The 19,272-nt window shown below is 40.8% G+C and overlaps 2 protein-coding genes across 3 annotated transcripts; one reads left to right on the top strand and one right to left on the bottom strand.

The window, feature by feature from the left end:
* Positions 1-1,406: 1,406 nt before the first annotated feature.
* Positions 1,407-4,937, top strand: LOC103480458 (Y-box-binding protein 2-A). 2 transcript variants are annotated; one of them, XM_008435409.3, is made up of 9 exons: positions 1,415-1,842; positions 2,560-2,623; positions 2,698-2,731; positions 2,802-2,891; positions 2,970-3,203; positions 3,287-3,378; positions 3,464-3,674; positions 3,769-3,900; positions 3,971-4,937. In XM_008435409.3, exons 1-9 carry the CDS (start codon positions 1,761-1,763, stop codon positions 4,007-4,009), a joined length of 978 nt encoding a protein of 325 aa, XP_008433631.2. In that variant the 5' UTR covers positions 1,415-1,760; the 3' UTR covers positions 4,010-4,937. The 2 variants fall into 2 exon arrangements, with proteins under 2 accessions (XP_081455133.1, XP_008433631.2); XM_081599007.1 differs by having other exon boundaries at positions 1,407-1,842; positions 2,802-3,203.
* Positions 4,928-19,229, bottom strand: LOC103480459 (solute carrier family 2, facilitated glucose transporter member 4). Its single transcript, XM_008435410.3, has 11 exons — positions 18,943-19,229; positions 15,910-16,005; positions 13,634-13,794; positions 10,706-10,830; positions 10,432-10,547; positions 9,245-9,407; positions 8,968-9,155; positions 8,780-8,884; positions 7,823-7,924; positions 7,516-7,719; positions 4,928-7,417 (listed from the first exon to the last, which is right to left on the bottom strand). The coding sequence occupies exons 1-11, from the start codon at positions 18,973-18,975 to the stop codon at positions 7,199-7,201; spliced, it is 1,512 nt and encodes a 503-aa protein (XP_008433632.1). The 5' UTR covers positions 18,976-19,229; the 3' UTR covers positions 4,928-7,198.
* Positions 19,230-19,272: the final 43 nt, after the last annotated feature.

Raw genomic sequence — 19,272 nt, 5'->3', positions numbered from 1 at the left:
AATGACACATTATTGATCAGCATGCAGTTGGAGATTTTACAAGCTCAACGTGTGTTTTCATACACCTTCCTGCATCTTGAGGAGTCGACTTTCATCCCCCCCACAGTCTTTCCAGCTTTATTTTATTGTATTCCCTCTCCCACCAGGAATCTCAATCTACATTTGTAACTATTTTCTTGCTCTGGACTCATGGTGCAAGTGTGCAGCAAATGGTGCTGCTGAACTTGGCTCTTCTCAGAGGGGCTGAGTTAAATTTAGTGGTTTGAAACTGGAGTGCAGTGACCTATGCAGACTGCACTTAAAGGCAAAATGTGAATTAAGCTACTGTTGTTTTATAAAGTCAACTTTTAATGACAGATCGCAGAGATTAACAAAAATTGTACGTTTTTTTTTTCTTTGAAAGCATCCAACAATAAAATCTAATTGAAACTTTGACAGTCGACTTTTCAGAGTGATATCAGCATGGCTACGTTAGCAAGCACTTAGGAGGTTTAGGAAGAAACTGGAGAACACAGATTAAAAACAAAGCATGCACATGGACATCATGCAAACTCCATACAGAAAGTGACTCAAGGATGCTGAACAGCAACACCCTGTGCCACAAATAAACAATTGAATGGATAATTAAAACTTTAGTTTTATATAAATCTCAAAAATATCCTATAGAGAGCAGATTTTGATGTTTGCAGCACCAAAAACACAATCAGGAAACACTATAAGCAGGGAAGCCCTAATCAATTCAACTTAAATCAATTCAGTTCATTTACACTGAGTTCATTTTCACTCCATTTGATTTAGTTCTGTTAAATTCAGTGCAGATCATTTCAACTTAATCCAACTTCACTTCCCTTTGATTAGGTTCAATTCAACTCTGGTATAATTAATTCAGTTCGGTTCCAGTTCACTTCAATTCATTCAATTCTGTTTAGTTCAGTTGTTTCTGGACCACCTCCATCAGTTTAGCTAATCAAGGTTTAATCAATTTAATCTCAATTCAATCTGAATTTAATTTCCACGTAGTTAATTTCCAGTTCTTTTTCAGCTCGGTTTAATCGAGTAATTCAGCTCCATCAAGTTCATTTTATTTTAGTTTAGTTCATTTTCAGTTATATTCTTTTATTCCCTGTAAGTTTAGGTCAACAAAGTTTAATTCAGTTAGATTCATTTCAATTTAGGTCATTTCGATTCACAGCAAAGGCATCAGGATCATTTCTGTAAAATCTCATGACAGCTTTAACATATTTTTAAATGTGTGTGGGGTTTTTTTAGGAATATTTTTTATGTTATCCGGCTGAATCTATACACTCAAGCAGTTAAACTAAATCCAGTTGTAAAATAATTTAAAACAGGAGATTATAATCCGGTGGCTTGTTACAGGCTGTCTTGAACACTGGATTGAAATGTCACAGCATTTACCATTTAAAGTCTGCATAAAAACGTGTCATAAACTCAATTTAGATCAAACTTCCTTCCACTTCCGGTGACAGAAATCATCTCCTCTCACTCCTACCTGTTCCCCACCTGCTACTGTTTCCCGTCCAATTTGCCGACTTCTTGCAGCCAATCGGTTTCCAGCTCGTGCCCTCGTGAAACCAATGAGGGCGCGGCTTCCGTCCGGCAGCTCGACGTGACGTCGAGATAAAACCTTAACCGAGGCGGGCAGAAAAGTTTCAAGAAGAGCAGGGGATCCACAGGGAAGGGGCGAGAGCAGCGGAACCAGCAGGAGCGACAGTCCCCAAACTAGAGCAGCAGGAGCGAGGATGAGCGACGCTGAGGCGCCGAGCGCTCCAACACCACCAGCCCCGGTGGAAGACGAGCCTCAGCCGGAGAGGAAGGTTATAGGTGGGTGCAGAGAGGGTGGAAGAGTCGCAAACCAGTCTGGTTAGTTGTTTTAGGGCGCATTGCCTGCGTTAAGTCCCATTCTTAATACTTGTGCACTTTCATAGTCTTGAGGTATGTTGCTTTCCTTTGACGTGTGAAAGTTGTGAGGATGGTTGGGCAATCCCATTTACAAGGTGAGGACGGTAAACGATAAATAATTATGGCTTCATTTACAGGGCGACACGTGTTGGTACTTATAAACGTCCAATCTCCATGTTGTAGAAAGAGTTCAATTGATACTGCATGTATTTATCGCACTGAGTGCGCCTCATTTTTGTGGCAAATGAGAAATTTATATTGCCCTCCTGACATTGTGAGCACACGGCCCAGATATGGTGAAGTCCTCACAGCTGCAAATCATTTGCCTAAGCAACACATGAACCAATTAAACGATATCAGGTGGACTCCAGCAGAAAATGCTTCCCGACAAAAGCTGAAATCATTGTTTGATGAATCATGACTCTTGCCTTTTGCCTCCTGAAGGTGTTAAACGGGTTGTATCATCACTCCACTTCCCTCCCTCGTGACCCAGATCAGACCTGGTTTCAAAGTCTGACTGTTAATGATTGATGATGAGGGCAAGATAACAGTATGGTTTCTGTAAAATGGCCTGTTATACCCATGTCTTATGTAAAAAAAGAGAGAAAAAAAACAAATTTGTTAAATCTTCTGTTACAGCCATGGCAGTTCAAGGCACAGTGAAATGGTTCAACGTCCGTAACGGCTATGGCTTCATTAACAGGTACCACTTCATACTGTGCGTTACTGTAAGAATCCCCCAATTTGGTGCAACTGCTAAACTATCATTTCTTGCAGAAATGACACTAAAGAAGACGTCTTTGTTCATCAGGTAGGATTAAGTTTTGGTTCTTCATCCCTGCTTTGATTGTACCATTCCTTTGACCGATTTCTTCCTCCAGACTGCCATCAAGAAGAACAATCCTAGAAAGTTTCTCCGAAGTGTTGGAGACGGGGAAGTCGTAGAGTTTGACGTAATTGAAGCAACTAAGGTGAGAACGAAGGAGTGTTTGGGTTCTTCTAGCATCGAAAACTCTAGCCTGTTAAAGAACTGGTGTGTTGCCCAACAGGGCTCTGAAGCGGCCAACGTAACGGGTCCGGGTGGCATTCCGGTTAAAGGCAGCCGCTACGCTCCCAACAAACGGCGTTTCCGTCGGCGGTTCTTCCCCCGCAACCCTCGTACTGCAGACCAGAGTACACCAGCCGATGACCAAGCTCCTGCACCAGAGGGGGAGCAAACGGAGGAGACGAGGCCTCCACCCCGGAGACGTAGGCCACGCAGACCGCGACTTAGTACCCAAAATGTATGGTAAAGCAGAATGAACATTTAGGGTTTTTTTTCCTTTTGTTTTACTTTGGCGTTAATAAAATTTTGCTGGAATAACAGGGGGAGGTTGGAGAGGAAAAAGATGGAGCTGCTGAAGGTGATCAGACACAGCAGATGCCACAAAGGCGCAGATTCTACCGTCCCTACCGCAGGTAACCCTGAAGTCGTACTTAACTGTGACAATGTCCATACCAGTTTGTTTTGGTTTTTTTTTACTTTCTTTCCCCATCAACCTAGACCCTTCCGCCCTCGCCCACCTGCGGATCAGTCTGCGGCTGACCAGAAACCTCTGGCTTCAGATGAAGTCAAGGACCAGCAGGCAGAGGTAAAACAGGTGGAGTCTCCTGAGAGTATCCAGACCAACGGCGAGACGCCGACAGAAGGCCAGAAACCACGCCGGCCGTCCAGACGGCGCAGGCAGAGGAACTCTGAATCCTCAACTTCAAAAGCAAGTTGTTTTTTGTTTTTTTTTTTTTTTTTAAACAAAAATCCTCAAAATAAATGCGTCTATTAAATGTACTTGGTTTTTGTCTCGCATGAAGAATGACACGGAGAAGTCTGGCTCGGAGCCTGGGTCCCCTCCTCAGAGCACAAACCCAACGGAGGACAAATCTACACCCAAATCGTCAAAGTCGTCTCCGAAAACCTCTCCTAAAACGCCAAAATCTCCTGAGGTAAAGCGTTGAGCATAATAAAGTGTTCCTGTATGTTTCCTGTGACGCATTGTAATTTGTTTGCCCTCAGGCGGCGGTCGCCCCAGAAGTTGAAGCCCCAACAGAGTGATTGCACCCAGGCTTGTCTCAGACCCTCAGCCCCCAGGGGGAAGATGGGACCTGATGCCAAAGAACGTTGAGTGGCTCTGGATTCGGACAGTTTGAGATTGCGCCGCTCGTGCATCACGGGACAAACGGGTGGCCTCTCGACGGACGTGGACTGGTTTAAAGTGGAATGCTGGCATTAAAGGGATAAAAGCAATTTTTATGGAGTCTTTAAGGACATTTTTTAAGTTTAAACTTTAGTTGAAACACAAAGCATTTATTATTTTTTATTTTTTTCTTTTTCTCAAACCAGGATTAAAGACCAGCCTAATCCTCGTTCAGGATTAGAGGCATATGACGTTTGGTTCTTCACCGTTTGAAATCCCTGTGCCTCCTTTGCGTTTTTCTTGTAGGTCCTGAATTCGAGAGCTGGACCTCTTTCACAACATGCACTGCTCTCCCCTCCCCTCACCCTCTATCTCTCTCTCAACTTGTTTATAGCGACCGGTTGGCGAGGAGTCGGCAGATTAGAAAAGGTGATACCGATGGGTGTGTGATTAAAAAGTTAAAAACCTTTAAGCTTAAATGGGAAAGGACAATCTGCTTGGTGACTCCGTCATTCCAACCCCTCTTAGAAGAACATTTTCTTTAACTGACCAGATAACGGTAGATCAGAGGAACCAGCCTTGTTTTTTATTTGGCTTTTTAATTTGATTTGAGGGGAAACCTAAGCAGGTGTGCAGCTGGTGGTTTGCATTGGGAGTCGGTTTAGTTCTGGTACCACCTGAATCTGTTGAAGCGTTGTGCTCCTTTCATCTCCGGCTTTGGATGGATTGATGGGGGGCGGGGAGAAAAAAATTTATTTCTCGAGTTTTAGGTTTCCTTTTTGTTGGAGGGGATTATGTGCAATGTCGGTGCTTGGAATGCCAACTAATAAAACATGTTTGCAAATACCATGACTTTGGTTTAGTTTTGTCTCTAGAATAGAATAATATGAAAATGAGGAGGCTTTAGTAGTTATTTACATCACTTGTATAACCACAGCATAAAATTACAGGTCCACTGGGAAAAAAAAAAAATCTCAATACAAATATTCAGAAATGAGCACTACATAACAGAACACGCACACATTGATGCAAAGACTGTACATAAACTACAAAAATCCTAAACTCTAATCTGACTGAGCATCCACAAAAAAACCATACACCAGCTGGAGTGCATACAGAGTAGAAACTTTAGACCCACATACCATGACATGAGCGCTATGTACACAAGAAGAACCAAAAATGTTTTCTGAAATCTCTGGAAAACATAACTTAAAAAGGGAACACGTGTGTAAAGGACTGACTGATGCAAGATTCTTACAGTGTGGAAGTTTTGGGTTGAAATGTTTAGTTTTTCTAAGCTTATTCCATTTTCTAAAGGGTTTGCTTTGACTTACTGTGTCTAACTGACCCAAGCTAGCTCAGATTCATCTATGGTATGCTCAGATGGGAAGTTGGTTTCAGCAATGTTTTGAGGAACAGACAGGTTAGAGCTGTGCAGTAAATCTAATCAACGTGGCTTTAATGCAATAACTGCTCTGACTCGAGGTCTGCATGCCAATAAAATTGGTCAGGTTTTAATCTGTAGTTTATTGACCCAAGCGTCATCAGCAGGAAGCTTAAGGAAAAAGTCAGCAAACTGTTTATCTGAACTTATGTGATTGTAATATTGACAGTATCACAATGTGAAAATACGGCTCAACTGCTATTCAAATATCAGCTGAATAAAAGTTAAACTTCCCAAATATCCAAAATTTTAATGAAAATATGGGGAAAAGGCTAACAAACGTGTGAACGCTTCGTTGCTTGATTTTTACTGGTTTCACCAATTTAAAGAGGCATTATTATTCAAAATTTTTTAGATTTCTTTTTTAGATTTATATGTTATTCCCTCTTCAAAAATCATGCATGGTGTGCTTCTTTAAATCTTTCATGAGAAATCATTGAATCTCCAGTAGCAATCCATTCGGGGCGCCTTAACGCTTGCTCTCACGATGGAGAGCAAGCGTTAGGGGTTGGAATGGGCAAGGAGCTTCTTCCTGGAGCTGCGGTCCCTAGCCAAGCTTCCATCTCATAGAGCTCCCTTCCCCACTCAGCTCCTTCAGACTAGCGGCAGCAACACCTCGTGGAGCTGTGTGTCTGCTCAGCTCATCATACAAACGACTTCTCAGTGAAAAGCTGGTAAAAATGTTTTCAAAGTCTTGAAAGAGGAATGTTGTGATGGCGGGCTGAAAGAGAGGGAGATTCTTAAAGAGACAGAGGCCCAATTTCAACGCATTAAATTTAGTAGACAAATTTTCCTAGAAGTCATTTTTGATAGCATTTTTAAAACAACTGAAGGTAAGATTATATGATTGTGCTCTAAAATGAGATTGCACCAAGAAAATACAAAATGCTGCCCCTTTAAAATCGGATGGTAAAGCAAACTAGTTAAGAAACTAACTTTTTTCTGCAATAGAGTGTTTCCAAAATCCGTACGAGAAACCCAAATCAGCCTTACTCTAACGTGTTCCCATCTTAAGTGAAAACTATCAAGTTACGTCAACTTCCTACGTCAGTGATGTCCATTTTCAGTCCCCAAGACCCAAATGTTCCACAGGTCTTAGATGTTCACTTGGTTGAACACAGCACAAAGCAAATTAATTATTACCAAGCATTTGCAGAACATGGTGTTGAGAAGGTAGCTCAACCATTTACATCTGATTTGGTCTTTCAGAACTGAAGTTGGACACCACCGTCCTACAGTACCTGTACCTCCGTTCGCCGAAGTCTTTCTTTATAAAGTGCAGGAATTCCAAAATTTCCCCATCTTTCAATGCTGCGTCTGAGTTCATCAGCACTGAACGAAATCATCTCACACCGGCAGTCAATGCCTCTGTCTGTTTCTTCATCAGTCAGTCTCTAACCCAAAGGCTTTGAGCTGTCAGAGCAACGACCAGAACCACCAGCTAGCGAACTGCTGTGGTACCAGCAAACCACGGCTCCAGAAACGTCCATACTGTCACACACTCATCTTAACACTGCTTTGGCACCACAAGCTATATCAATATGACTACAGATCTCAAAATATGTCAGAAAATAAAAATTTTGGAGTAGGGTCCATACACAAACTTCACCTTAAATTGTACTCAGTTTGTTTTTTTGGTTTTTTTTGGTTTTGTTTGGACTCTTCAGTTGATGCTTTCATCGCCCAGGTAGTCCAGCTCCGTGCTGGGCTTGTCCAGCTCCATGTCCATATCCATCATGCCAGCCGCCGAGTGCTGATTAAAGTTGGCTGCGATCTGGTCGAATGTCTTTCCCCGGGTCTCTGGCACCCGAAAGAACGTAAAGATGAGGAAAAAAAGGAGCAGCACTGCGAAGATCAGGAACACGTAAGGCCCACAGAGATCCTGGGGAAGTAGATTTTGGAGATAACGGTGAATTTAGTGGGAAAAAATGTCCAAAACATTTGCAAGACCCCATATTTTGGAATGCTGATGGTACTCACCGCAACGTACTGGAAACCCATGCCGATGATGAAGTTGGCGGTCCAGTTGGAGAAGCCTGCCACAGCCATGGCAGCCGGCCTCGGGCCTTGAGAGAACAGCTCAGCTACAAAGAACCAAGGAATGGGACCTGGACCCACCTCAAAGAAGGCCACAAAGCCAAAGATAGCTAGCATGCTAATGTAGCTCATCCAAGGAATGCTGTCCTGTCAGGTGGAGGAAACGATGCAGTCAGCGGTTTATTGGGCTTGGTAACACTGGTAGACAAAAAACAAGTAACAATTCAACCTGAATGTTAGCGTTACTTACCAGTAAAGCCAGAGCTATGGTCATGATAATGGCAGAAATGCACATTCCTGCCAAACCCAACATGTGAAGTGTCCGCCGACCCATCCGCTCCACGAGGAACAGCTGTTTATTTCAGGAAGACAATGAAAAAGTTTTACTTTAATTCATTTCTGAGCCAAATGTACAACATTTGTTCTGTCAGGGCCTTATTGATGTGTTTTTTTTGTTTTACAAAAAAATTGAGACTTACAAGGTTAAGCTAACGTTGCTAGCATGTTTGTAAACTCAGCTTCCTGGCTTTTATCAATTATTAACCAACAAAATCTGACCAGAATAGACTGATTTTTAGTTTGACTGAATACTAAAAATCAGTTTTAACTATTTCAGTTTGGTCTAGTTCAGACATGAACTAGAAATGCTAGCTGAATGCTAGCAGCTACAAATGCTAGCTGAAGTTTAGTATTTTTGCAGTGTGAGCAGCACACTGACATTACCGGGTCACATTAACCACAACACTCTTCAGTGTGGACAGTCTTACAGTATAAGAATCAAAGCGAGATAATTTTAGTATCAGGTGTTTAATAAGAAAGTCTGAGGGAGCAGAGATATGGAAGAAGCTGTGAATGAGGAAACAGGTGGAGGGTCTACACTGGTGTAGCATTTATTGTGAGGCTCTTGCCTTGCAGAGCTCAAACTTATTTCTTATCCCAGTTTGGTGGATATATGCCTCCACCAATGATTTAACATGTGTATTTCTGCTTCTTTTAATGACAACTCAGCTGGATAATGGACTCAACATGAAAACGATGGACCAGCCTCCTCTTATCTTATTTACTCTTTGATAACAGAGTTAAACACAGAAAGAGACACACTTGTTGACTTAATGTGGCTCAAAGCAAGGCTGTATGAAGTCTCCCAAATACTTCAAACTAAATGTTACTGCGAGGCTACCAGCGAGCCAGGACACAGACTTCTCACCGAGACCACAGTGAAAGCACAGTTTACAACTCCGGCTCCTATTGTGGCGTAGACCGGACTCTGGACTCCTGCCTTCATGAAGATACTGGTGGAGTAGTAGAAAATCTGGAGGCGGCATTAAACAGATCTGAGTTACCGCTGAGAGCATTAATCAAGTTTTGGGACTCTGAGTAAAATCAGAACTCAACTGCATTGACTCCAGAGAGCTGCTGGGAGAGCTGCAGCAGGATGGAAATAACAATGGGCTGGCGATAAAGAGGCGAGCGGAACAGCTCTAGGATGGAGACTTTCCTCTCCATGTCCATCCTCCTTTTCTCCTCCTTCATCTCTGCTAGCATGTCACCCACCTCCTGTCGGCCTGTTAACCTCCTCAAGCCTGTCCAGAGGACAAATGGGAAGAGTTCAGACAATCAAGAGGCAAAGAGGTGGTTCAAGAACAATGTGTGGGACGGCGGTTCCACCCACCACTCTTGGCGTGATGCTCCTGACTCCGAACGATGTAGAGGAATCGAGGACTCTCGGGGCAGAAGGGCAGCAGACCCATCTGCAGTACAGTCGGTACCACGGTCAAACCCAGCAGAACGGGCCAAAGGTCCTCACTGCCCAGCAACATCTCCAGACCCAGAATCTTGTCAAATAGAAAAAGAAAGGTGGCGTTAGTGATGCCAGGACGACCTCAAACACACATCTGCTTTGAACTTGTAGGTCTAAAAGCAATGTGGGGAAGAGAGTCACTGTGTTGGAAAGAGAAATTTACTACAACAATACAGGACTGTCCACTATTACCTAGAGAATAAAGTTAAACCAAATTAATCTTTCACAGCAGTACAGTGATCTCAAACTAAACAAATCTTTAATTTGAGTAAATCAGTGACGGAGTAAAATCAAATATAAAAAAACTGTACATTTTCATTCATTCACCTATCTCTAACTATACGTTTTTCTTGGTAATGCATGGGTTTGTGTATTGCCTTGGTGTTAAGAGTAAGGCACAAATACACTAATATCTTTGAACTACTATACAAATTGGAAAGACTAGAGAACCCACCTTAAAGTACGGCATGTACGTACATGTTGGCCTACAAAATAAGAGTCTTGAAACTGTGGTGAAAGTTTAAAAAATTAAAACATTTATTTTCAAATCACAAAAAAGAAGAAACCAGAGCAGGAGATCAGTATGAGTCCTACTTTAGGTTGAGGATCAGTCAGAATCATGGATAACCGGTCATTTTAGGACGTTTTGTCCCAACCTCCTCCTGAGGCTTCATTTATATTTCAGAAAATATAAATGATTGCTCAACGCAACTAATGCAACAGAACGATCCTGCCAAATGAAAAGACAGGAAGCCTTTTTGACTTTGACATCAAAGAGAGGGAATGCCTGATGGAAAACAAAAATGGCAGGCAGATTTATGCACAGCGTCCAACTATAAATGTTCTATCACACGTTGAAGAGATGATTTGAGTTTCAACGCAGTTCTCAATATTTTTTTCTGTTTTGTCTCTTGCTTCTGTTTCTTCTTGAAAGCTTGCACAGCGTAAAAACCAGAACTCTAAAGCTCAAAGATGGAAAACTGCAGCAGAGAGTTGCATCTTTGTAAAGTTTGACAATGCTTTTATTCCCCCGGGCGGCCAATAACACGCAGTCACACCTGTGCTATAAGAATCCCAGTGACTATGGCCAGTTGGTGCAATGTGCCGAGTGCACCTCGAAGACTTGTAGGAGCTATCTCCCCCACGTACATGGGCGTCAAACCAGACGCAAGTCCTGCGCAAAGAAGGAAGAGATGAAAAGAAAGGCAGACGGTCGGCATTTCAGAAAGAAGCGACAGATTAAACCAGAACAAGCTGGAGAACTCGAGAGGTTTTTACATTTTTATGAATGAAAACAAAGAAAGGAGAGATAGAAACAGGACATTATCTTACCACAGTAGGCCCCGATGACGAAACGTCCCAGAATCATCATTTCAAAGGAGCGACAGACCTTAGACATTCCCATCAGACTCCCAGCAACGAAGGCGAACAAATTGTTGGCGAGCATCGCTTTCCTCCTGTAAGAAACATAAACACTGTCATCATGGTGTCCAGAAGGGTGCCGGATTCAGTCCCGTGATACTGGAATGGGTTCTGATTTGTTCCCAGAACTGTGAACTTGACGCCAGATTAATTTTGGCCTCTAGAGGGCAGCGTCACACAAAAACACAGAGTCTTGGAGGGAGCTGTAACTCTATTTGTGATGCAAACTGCTAAAGGGACAATGCAATGCAAATATCTGTGAATGCTTATTTCGAACAAACAAATAAAAAACTCACAGAAAATGTTAGTCATCATAATTTATTGCCTGCTCAGTATGATTTTTAGTCATGACAGGATGAATAGAGTACTGTGAGCATGAAAATCCTGTAAAATTCAGTTTAAAAGAATGATGTTTGAATAAGAGCTTTACTTTAAAATGTTCAGTCATCTTCCTTAATGTCTGAAAAGAAGAGATAAATTTGCTCTTCCAACACATTTATTAATTTATCATTTTTGATGCAATCAGTTTGACTTCCAAGACAGGTGAGAGTTTTTTTTATCATTTAGCTCTGAATTATCAACTGAATTTCATTTGTGCTTTAATATATTCTGATTAAATTGAACTGCATGTTATTTGACAAGATGTCAGGACATTACTGGATAAAATTGAGTACATCTGAATTACATCTAAGCTGACAAGGATGCTGTATGCTTCACTATGAATGCGATATATACTGCTCAAAAAAATAAAGAGAGCACTTAAACAACACAATATAACTCCAATTAAATCAAACTTCTGTGAAATCAAACTGTCCACTTAGGAAGCAACACTGATTGACCACGGGGACCCTCGTCGGGTCAATCAGTGTTGCTTCCTAAGTGGACAGTTTGATTTCACAGAAGTTTGATTTACTTGGAGTTATTTTGGGTTTTTTAAGTATTCCCTTTATTTTTTTGAGCAGTATATATATATATATATATATATATATATATATATATATATATATATATATATATATATATATATATATATAAAAATATTAAAAAGATATATATATATATATATATATATATATATATATATATATATATATATATATATATATATATATATATATATATATCTTTTTAGATAATATTTTTATTGGTCTGTGCTTTTTAGATTAACTGAGTTGATTATTTTAGATCAGTTTCAATTAAGTGACTTTGAGTGATTTGGTTGTGGTTCTAATTCAATGTGAAATAGTGACATGAAATTTAATGTCAGCGTTAGCTACAACATGAGGGAGACAGCAGACAGTTTTAACAGAACTGGGAGGGCAAATTAAACAAAAATCATAGAAAAACTTGTTTACTATCGATATTTTTCTAGAATTTATACGTATTGTATAGTTTATATATGCCGTAAATAATATAAAGTTTGTGTTCCAATTATTTAGCCGTGCTAATCCGTCCGTCCGTCCATCATCCTATCTCTAAGGCTGAACTGAGTGACTCTATGGAGTAACCACGGTAACAAACAATGTGTGCTACTATAAAAATGTGGTGCTTAAATCTCTGTTAACAAAAACACAAACTAAACGTAATCATATCCGTAACCTGTTGCGTTATTTTTGCAGCAGTGGGAAACGTCGCCGCCTTTCTGTTTCAGATAAAAGCAGTCAGATAAAGAGCGGCGAGGAATTAGGCTTTTTCATGATGTCATTATATCGTCAAGCAGCCGAGTGTGGATATTTTAGAATAGTACAGCAAAACTACTTTTAATCACTCCATCTTATAGGAAGAAAAGTGTAAATCTTCTCTTCTCCCTGTACTTTACGTTCTGACTTGTTAAAAACATCACCTGTGGTCCAATGAGAGTTGATCTGCGTCTGCTCTTTGACCTCTGAGGTCACAGCAGCTTTACCACCAACACCAGAGGCAGCTGTGCTTCGAGGAAGACATGCAGCCTGACCTGCTCTGTGCCCTGACCCTGGACTCCCAGCTCTGTTATGCCCACCCCCCGTTTCACCCATCGTGGTTTAGGTTACAGAGGGAAACTCGGACGGCAGACATCGTGGCCAGAGAGGAACTTAGACTCCATGTTTTGTCTTTCAAAGGGCAGCGTTTGTGTTTTCCAGGCACATAGTGGCATTTTATAGCATGATCTAGTAACTATGTTAACTTCAATCATTATAAAAATGCTATATATATATATATACATATCAAATGTGACTTAAAAGAAATTTTTCTTCCTAATTTAGTGCTTTGAAATTGGACCTCTGTCGCTTAAAGAAACTCTTGCTGTTTCTGACACACTGCCTTCAGGAAGTCATCATAACGCGGCTCCTCAATGAATCCTTTAGCAATGTCTTTTCTACTGTTGCACTGAGTAGTAGCACAGTTCCACCTGGTGTTTGCTAATTGCTGCTGGCTAGTCTGAAGGAACTGAGGGAGATCTGTTCTGTGAGGAAGAAGCTTGGCTTGGAAACTGAGACTCTAAGAAGGAGCTGTGCCTTGAAGGCGGGGCTAGGTCCACCCAGGCTTTTTGGATGGCTGAATGGTTTCCACAGGAGATTGAAGGATTTTTCAAATATGCATGAAAGAATCAAAGCAACACTTCAGATATGTTTTTGATGAGGGAACGACACTATAACATGATGTGAAGCTCAAAAAAGTCAATTTCACATAACACTGCCCCTCACTTTGCTTGAAAACCAACCGTCTTCCAATCTAGAAAATGACGTCACACCTAAAACATAAACCCAATTTAGAAGTTTCTGCTGCAACCCAACTTTCCGCATTTCTAACTCTTGGAGTCGTGAGCCATTCAGGGAGGAGAATGTTGTGTTTTCCTACCTGCCCAGCCACTCTGAGATGAAGCCCACGCAGAAGGAGGAGAGCATGCCCCCGATGGAGAAGATGGCCACAGACAGCGACCAGAGGGAGGTGAGGGTCCCTGAGGGGATTGGTTCTCCGTACCGATGAATCCACGTTGCATTGTAGTCCTCCTCAATGATCTGCAGGGGACGTTCAGAGACAACATTGTTCATGTGCTTTGCATAATTATTTCTGCTAAATGACGCAGTGACAAAACCATTACAAAGACAAACCATCAAACCACTTCGGCCTCCTGCAGGCGTTTGGACTCTCTCAAAGACCACCAACCACGGTGCAATCTGCTCCAACAAGGCTGATTTTGGAAGAAGCAGTTTTTCCATCTTACTCAACAACAGGCATTAGATGCTTTTCAATAACTGGAGTTTCTGTCACCTAAAAGCTTAATTTTAGTCTCACCTGGCCTAAGTTTGACTGGATTCAATCTGCTGGGTTTCTTTAGACAGAATTTTTTTTAAATACTTTGAATCATTACTTGAGCTTACTGCACTATTTGACAACGAGGATCAATTGGAACGATTCTGTGATCGAATTAAAATAATTTTTTTTAAAGTTCTTCAAGAGGACATTTGTTGTGAGTGGTGCTATAAAAATACAACTGAGTTGAATTTATTTAATTTTTGCTCCAGTTAAAGTTCCAGTAGATTTTGACAAACACCACCTTTATGTTTGTGATGGTAGGAGAAACAAAAAGAAAACTTTTTGGCATGTAGATATCATCTAAAAGATGTTAGATGCTGCAGGCGAAGCCTTGAGGATTTATTTTGCCTTTCTTGGTATCCTTCCACAGGTTCAGTTGTTTTAAACTTTTCAAACATTTCTGCTTTGGCAGAAATGGGCAAGTTTTGAAAAGTTGTCTTGGAAGCATCTCCTGACTTTTTGGACTAAAACACATCTGCCTGACTTGAGTGGGATGTTCTGCTGTCTTTCCCATACTGAAGAAGAGAGAGAAATAAACCTCTGTGGTGGTGATGTTAGTAGTAGTATATCATATTAGTTTTCTAAATGTTTTCATTGTGAGAATAAAATCCCCTAACAGAATTCACTAATTTAAAGTTTTGCTTTGTTTTTATCACAACTTCACCAATAAATTAAACGAAGTTAACATTTGATGACGTTACATATGTGACCAACAAAATCGAACCAAAATGCAGCAGAGTTTGTGTTACTGTGTTGTTGTTTTGTTGTGTTTACAGTAAACCAGGTTTAGCAACAGCAGCTCTCTGAGTACCAGCAGCCGGTACTCCTCTTTTATTTAAGGACATCAGAGTACATTTCCATACTTTCAACACTGTTATCCTTCCACGTGATTCTTGACATATTTACTTTATCTTATTTGGATGAACTCAGAAAACCTTGCTGGTGAACTTCTCTTCTTTCTGTTTCCTAAATATGGGCAATATTGTGGCTCCAAACATGTCACTCTGTAAGATCAGGAAGTGAAGAGAAAGTCTAAGCAAAGTTGCAGTATAAGCAGAAAAACACGGCGGAATCGCGGTGACAACAAAACCTCCTAGAAATTTGACATTTTGAGGCGACGGGGCTGGTCGCCAACCACAACAACGCTTTGTCTGCTGTTATGAAACTACATCTGTTCAGTTCGTTAAATGAGAAACAAAGAGATTATGACGTTCTCATGTTTCGTACAACTGTGTTGAAGCATTTCTTTTAGCAGCTAAAATGTGTTTGAACAAGTGTTGGTGGGCGGAGAACATCTGTGAACATCAAGTCTTGCCATAGATTAACTGGATTTAGGCTCAGGTTTTAACTAGGCCATTCTAGCACATGCATGTGCTTTGATCTAAACATTCAACTGTGTCTCTGGCTGTATATTTAGGATTGTTTTGGGGGATTTTGCTGCCTTTAATTGTTTATAGTTTTCAGAAAGTTTTATATGCATCTCGACTCTGTTGATTGTGGTTCTAATCCTTGTTTGGGCCACTTCAATGTGAAACATGAGGGATTATCAATTCACGTTAAAATAACTCCAAACAGCATCCTGCTAGTAGATATGATCTATTAATAATCTATAAATAAATCTATAAATTATAAATAAACTTTACTTAATAGATGTTATGATCAGTTACTCAGTATTTACTTATTTTTTTATTCTTACTTGACTTATTATTTGGCTACTTTTTACTTTTGCTTGAGTAAAAGTAGCCAAATACTTGGTTAGATTTCTGGGTACTCAAACGTCTCAAACGCCTCGGGTTAGTAGGTTTTATTCTTCTTACCTTCTGTGGTGCATTGATGACTCCGATGTTGTAGCCGAACGTCAGCGATCCCAGAACAGCAGTGAAGACTGATAGAGCGAGGGTTCCCGTCACCGTCTGCAGGGCAAAAACACAAAAAAAGACATTCACTTAGCCACACTATTATGATTAGTTGTAGAAATTAGACGTCCCACCTGATTTCTTTTGCTACAAAAAAAAGAGAAACTGGATAAAAGCATAAAAAGTGAATATAAAGTTTGAAGTTAACTTTTCACTGCATTATTAGTGAGACACGATGTCGACAACTGAACAACGATCAAATTGCTCCACTGAGCAAACGCTGAGAGCTACTCTAAGCTTCTCTAACGGCAAGGTTTTGTTGTCTGTGCAGTATTAGAAGTAGTATTAGAAGGTAAAAAACAAAACCACAGCCTTGTCTTACTCTTAAGTCCACATGCTTTGTGTGTTTTTACTTCTAACTGTAAATATATTTGTTATCCACTGGATGAACAAATAAAGCAGGGCTTGATTGATTAATATAGTTTTCCATACATATCACTGCCGTCCTATTTTAAAGTTCATTAAACTGTACAATCTTACACTATTGAAATTTTATAGAAAAAATTGCAACTTTTACTAGAGTGCACCACTTTGTGTTATTGTCTGTTGCTCTGCGTATTATGCACATTACGCAGTTTATGTGTGTGAATAGAGTCCAAAAAAATAGAAAAAACAGACCAAATACTCAGCAACTTTCTTCAACGTTACCAAGCATCGGTCTTGAAGCATGCTGCATTATGTGCACGTTTGTAAGAGAAATAGATTTAGCTTTTAGCCTGCACAGCTGCTTCATTGTCTGTTATTCATCTTTCTTGCTGAGGAGCAGTTTTTGCAGGAATGGAGCAAAAATAAATAAATAGATGAATTAAAAATTCATCTATTTATCCAATGCACAATGCAGCCGCTGATCTTATCCAGAGGCTGCATTGTGTGTTTGAGTGTGAGCATGTAATCAATAAATTAATTAATCGCATGATAAATTAAAACAAACTCAATCATTTCCATTGGCATGATTTAGCGTTTATCTCTTTTTTTCTGTCTGCCTACCAAAAACTGGAGGATAAAAGTCTTCAGTTTGGTGCTTTGGTCTCAGCCAGCCCTTGTTTTGAAGGACAATTTTGTTTACCAAGACTTCAAAATTTATTTTATTTGTTATTTTATTATTTTAATTTGGATATTTAACATGTCTCCCTGTTCCAGTGTTAAATGTTCATTAGAATTTAAAGTTTACTGATCTTCGAGAAGAACGTGTCCTTGCATTATTATTTTTGCCATTACCACCAATATTACAGAAAATTAGTCTCAAAACGACAATATTATCGTTTATCGCAATAACTTCTGGAACAATTTATCGTCCGGAAAAATGTGTTATCGTGACAGGCCTAGGAAGACACTTGTACCAAACCGCCGCCTGTACTAAGAGTAACCGCTGTAACTTTGGATAACGCGGCTGCTCAGTTGGTAGGTTTTCACATCGGTGGCTCACAGGTTCTGATTGGCCGCCAACAAACCCACTACACCGACTGCTCAATACGTATCAGAACCGTCTTCTGTCTGTACGTTGAGTGCGTCGAGGTGAGATCTGAGCTTTAATTAAACAGTTAGGGTTCGTTTCAACACTTAGCTAACGTTAACTATAAATAAGCTCGATCCTGACCAGAGACAATCCCTCCAGTATGGTCCACGAGTTCACTGGCCACGCGCCTGAACTTTCACTACCCTCCGGTTTCCCGTCAGGCCCCGGGCACCTGTCTGAGCGGTGACAGATGAGATGACCTTGGGGACTCGAGGTCCGCAACCCACAGAGAGAGTTTAACCGACTCACAAAGAGTTAAGACGTCTGACACTGAAACGGCGCCTTAATCTTTCGCGCATTTTGCGTCGAGACGGCGTTGGTTGAACGGAAAACTCTGGAGCCATGACGGAACAAGACGACCTCATAAAAAAAAAAGGGGTAACATTTTGATCTGATGTGAAAGAAAGAGCGCAAAGCATCCACTGGTGATACTTGAACAATCATTTACATCTCGTTGTACTGCTGAACAAGAGAAACCATCGGAACATTGATGAAACGGCGACGCCGGGTTTCATTCTCAGATCCAATCATCTATTTTTCTTGCACGCTGTTGTGTTAATCATTTACCAAAAGGGTCAGATTCAGCCGGTGACCTTGCTGTGTTGAGTCTCTAAATGAGCGCTGTTTGTCATTTAGAGACCAAAACAGAGGAATGTGTGTTTGTGAACGTGTGTGTGTCCTTGTGTGTAGAGGTAAATAATGCTTCATGCGTGGAAAATCACCGCAAGCACCACGAAGTACCTTGTAGTTCATTAAGGAGCAGTGGCCAGAATATAACCAGTGCAACGTCAAAAACCTAGAAGGCTTACTAATCATATTAATAATAATTATTAATGACATTAAAGTGCCTCTGATCTGCTGCTCAACCAACTGCCTGCTGGTCCTATAAATAATTGCTATAAAAACGTTCCCTAAGACTTTTTATAGGAGCTGATGCTTTGGAGAACATTACACCTGACTTCTGTTGGTAGTTGTATGACCCACAATTGCTCCAGAAATGCTTCCTCCCCAAATTTATACTCTGATCACCCCCATCCCCCCAAAGATTAGCTGTGATCGATAAACTCAGATGTTTGACGTTTCAAGGTCAGATATTTTCTTTTATAGACAGAAAAATCGTTCAGAACAGACTGAGTATTCAAAGTCGTCATTAAAGTGAAGTAAAAACAAATATTGGATTAAACATTTTTAAATATTATCCAATATCATCTTAGTTTCTCTTTTTTTTTTTGTTACTCGAAACTCAAAACTGTAAGATATCTCAGAGTGAATTTGATTGGGCCACATCCTAAATATACGTGCGTAAAATGTTCCAGTGGAAATGCGCACTCGCTGGGTTAAAAATAAACACTTTCCCTCTGGGACACCCATAATTTTGTCGCTTAAAAGCAAGCAAGAAGGAGAAGAATAAAACTTGCCTCCCCTCCGAGCTGTTGAAACCCGGCCGGCATGACTTTGACAGCTTTAGGCACTCGGTTGCAGATGGTGACAGATGCGTCTGGTGCCAAATGGAGACGAGCTCCGACTCAAACCGGCGCAATCAGCAGCGAAAACAAAAATACACGGAGCAAATGTGTTTAATCCAAAGGAGAAACCCCCCCAATAGGGTAGAAATCTGCTGCGCCCCGGAGCGCAGGTTGTCCTCTCGTCAGTGCAAAGTTTGTGTTGTCCGTCCAGCTCGGATAGAGTGACAGCCGTGCGCATACGGGCATTCTCTTTCGTAAACGCAGGAGCGGGGGGCGGAGGGG

Source organism: Poecilia reticulata, chromosome 18 (assembly GCF_904066995.2).
Source record: "Poecilia reticulata chromosome 18, P_reticulata-male-v2, whole genome shotgun sequence".
Classification (NCBI taxonomy): Eukaryota; Metazoa; Chordata; class Actinopteri; order Cyprinodontiformes; family Poeciliidae; genus Poecilia; species Poecilia reticulata.
The sequence above is the reverse complement of the archived record's forward strand: the minus strand, read 5'-3'. Positions and strand labels throughout refer to the sequence as shown.